Source organism: Lygodium microphyllum, chromosome 24 (genome assembly GCF_053477565.2).
Source record: "Lygodium microphyllum isolate KBCC chromosome 24, Lygodium_microphyllum_v1.1.10, whole genome shotgun sequence".
NCBI lineage: Eukaryota > Viridiplantae > Streptophyta > Polypodiopsida > Schizaeales > Lygodiaceae > Lygodium > Lygodium microphyllum.
Window position 1 is genome coordinate 57686972 of NC_141158.1, and position 3450 is coordinate 57690421.

The following is a 3450-nucleotide window of genomic DNA, read 5'->3' on the forward strand; positions in this document are numbered from 1 at the left end:
ATGATTCACTAACAACACCCTATAACCATTGTCATCAAGCTATGCAATACTAATTAGACTCTTAGCTAAGTCGCGAACGTGTCATACATTCAGTAATACAAAAGAAGATCCATTAGGCAGTGACAAATGCACATGCCTTTTACTAATAATGCTATATGCATAGTTATTACCAAGATGGATGCATCCTCATCTCCCAACATCATAAATAATGCATAATTCTCTATGAAAAGTGATACGAAATGACACTCCTAAGTCCAAAATCCAATTCTATGATATGCCATTATTGATGGAAAGAAAGTCATGACCTTATTACAAATTTTAAAGGTGCTAAAAAGTAAAAAATGAAAATTTTTGAATTTTCCATAGAGTTTTCAAATAATTTAGCTAAAGAAATGTTGTTTTTAAATATGTTAATAAGGAGATGTTTGTGTGATTTGAACTAAATAATTATAGGAAATTAAGCATAGATGAGACGAATAGAAGAGACCAAAGGCCAAGTGGGGAGAAAGGGAAGAGGGAAGGAGCCATAGCAATGTTATCTTTGCTAAGTGTCCATGAGATGGATATAGTGTGAAACCTAGATGGACTACAAGGATATCCCTCGAGCACAACAAGAAGTTTTGATAGCCATACTGTGCATAGCATGCTAGTTTTAGAGACTTAGGGATGGGCTGCATGTCCTAGGAAATGATCTTAGGTCAATAGGGGTGTGTAAATTGTTGGTAGTTATCAGGTGTATAGATCTAATCTGCCAAGCGAATAAGAGGGTTAAAAGATAGAGACAATCGGCGCTAAAGATATGCTCCCGTCCCAGAATAATGGGACCACTCGAGCTAGACACATGGTTGCCTTCTTCTTTGCTAGTGCGGCAGCACATTAGAATTGTTTCTAGGATAGTGGTTTGTTCATGCAACATCTAGAACTATTTTTAATGGGGTTTTACAACGTCGTCTTGCTGGACCTAAACTCAAAAGCCTGGGTTTGTGTATTGATATTTTGGATATACTGATTATGAGGCTTAAGCTTTTGGAGAAATGATGCTAAGAGCTTCAACTGCCATGCCGCAGATGACATGCATTTATGGAAATCATAGAGCGTATACGTTTAAAGAGAGGGCCATATGTTTTCATCGAGCAACTTCCTCACAAACAATAATTGTGGAACAATAATTGTGAGAGTGCCGATTCTATCGGCTGGAAAATTGTGGAACAATAATTGGAGTGGACAATGGCGAAAACAGGTTCGTCCGCAAATTAGAATGCACCATAGTTTATTCATTTATATATAAAGAAGGCCACAGTCAACACAACAACAACAACAAGGACAGTCTATTCATCCATATATAAAGAAGGCCACAGTCAACACAACAACAACAACAAGGACAGACTGGATGTACTATAAGCTAGCGAGGGTGGTGGTAGAGGCGGCAACGATGGATGATAAAGCACACAGAACAACATAACCAGTATTAGAATGTATGCGAGGAGGCAGGCTAGTTAGCTGCTAGCTAGGCGCCCCAGGGGGTTTCGGGGTTCTTCCAGATGAACACCAGCTCCTTGTCCCGTTTCATGAAGCATCCACAGCGCTTGTCGCGCACCATTGACGTCTTCTGCATCTCCTCCCAGAGGGGCTTGATGCCGAAGCCCTTCCAGCGGGTGAGGCACTTCTGGGATCCCGCGTAGGGGCTGGAGAAGGTGCAGATCCACCAGCAGCCCTCTGCGTCACTCACAACACCGCCGCTCGCCACCCGGCTTCGGGCTACGAGGCCCACGCCGCCCGAAACGCCCGTCAACACCCCGCCGTCTTTGTTGCACACGAAGAAGGTGGCGGCCGTGCCGGGCGGAATCGGCTTGAATGGCTGCGACCAGAAGCGCCCGGAGTCAAACCAGCTGTCCTCCACGCTCAGCGTGTGATCCGTGGACAGGTTCACCACCGAGATCTGCAGCCAGCGCACCTTGTCCTTTACGTCGTTCACGCCGCCGACCCACGTATTGAACTGATTGATCACTTGGGCCGATGCCTTCACAGCACCTCCAGACGCCGCGATCAACGCGAGTATCGTTGCCGGGTCCATACTAATTACTTGGATTTATCACACGTGTCGACCGGATACTTCTTGATGTGCTTCTAGCTAGTGATTAAGCAAAGCTAGCGAGCACTCTCTCTCTCTACGATCATTCAACGAGACTCACTTCTCCTCGTTACCCTACGGTCCACTTATATACCCCGTGCTTCGACACTTGAACTCACAGTACCAGACAGAATATTCGGCGAACGTCGGAAAGGAATCTTGCTAGATGGATTGAGGAGCTGGGCAATAGCGACACTTCAAGGACCTTCGTGACCTTGTGCAATGTACGCAAGCAAGTACGTGGGAAATGAACCCTACATTCTTAATACTGATGACTTTACCAGCAAGCTGTGAACCTTCAAGTCTTCGGATGCAGCCTGCAACGCCTGCCAGTACTCTACGTCCAGCTGTAACGGTTAAATTAGTAGTGCATGATCATGATGCAGACATCCTTTAAATTAAGATGATCATGAGCCAGACATTAACCTCTTCTTTACTTCATTGCAAGCAAAAAGCGGATAAAAAAGAAAGTATGATGCTTTGCTCGTCAGTCACTAACTTTTTAATTTTTAGAAGTACCTCAGATGCGGCCTGCAATTCCCAATACGTAGCAGCCGGAGTGCTGCATGGTCTAGATATATTGTTATAGCTGATGTAATGTAAAGAATTCTTTCCTTGCCCACATAGATAAGGTTGAATTGCGAAACAATACAATTGCTTGTGACTGTATTATCATAACAATGATGTCTGCTCTTCCAGGACTACTCTACCTACCGAAGTGAACCTTTATGTGACTTTCTTGTCAAAACCTACCTACCTAGATAAACCTTTACGTGATTTCGGCAAAACCACACTATATTAGTGCGCACACGACTATTAGAGATTCGCATATGCAAGCTATCTTCTAACGAGTTGCTTTGCAAATATCCATCCACGCTTCCACAGCCGCTTTACATTCAAAGTATGCCAAACAAGTAGCATATCCTACTGGTATATCATATTTTCACCAAAATGAGTGATATGGCGACATAGCTTAGAGCATCCACATAGGTATTGTACTCTAGCATATTTACTCACATTAACCTTTGCCGTATAGGAACAACTAGGTTTACTAAACTAGGATCCCAACTTTACATAGCTCATGAAAGGCATGTAGGACATTTTGCTAGGACTTTGCCTTCATAGCACCAACTAATGCTTACGTCATCGCTCTTAACATGATGAGCACAAAACATCTATACTCCATACATATTCAAGATTTTGTTCTACCATCCTCACGAGGGGTTGTGTTTTGAGCAAGATCGAGGGGAGTCCATTCATTATAAGACAAGCAATGCTATTTGGCATCACTAATTTGTGTCTCCTATGCAATGCTTATA

General features: G+C 43.3%; 1 protein-coding gene across 1 annotated transcript; it reads right to left on the reverse strand.

Moving 5' to 3' along the window:
- Positions 1 to 1224: 1224 nt before the first annotated feature.
- On the reverse strand, positions 1225 to 2180 carry LOC148015128 (uncharacterized). The gene has a single exon (XM_087665532.1). It carries the CDS (start codon positions 2072 to 2074, stop codon positions 1508 to 1510), a length of 567 nt encoding a protein of 188 aa, XP_087521658.1. The 5' UTR covers positions 2075 to 2180; the 3' UTR covers positions 1225 to 1507.
- Between the last annotated feature and the right edge of the window lie 1270 nt (positions 2181 to 3450).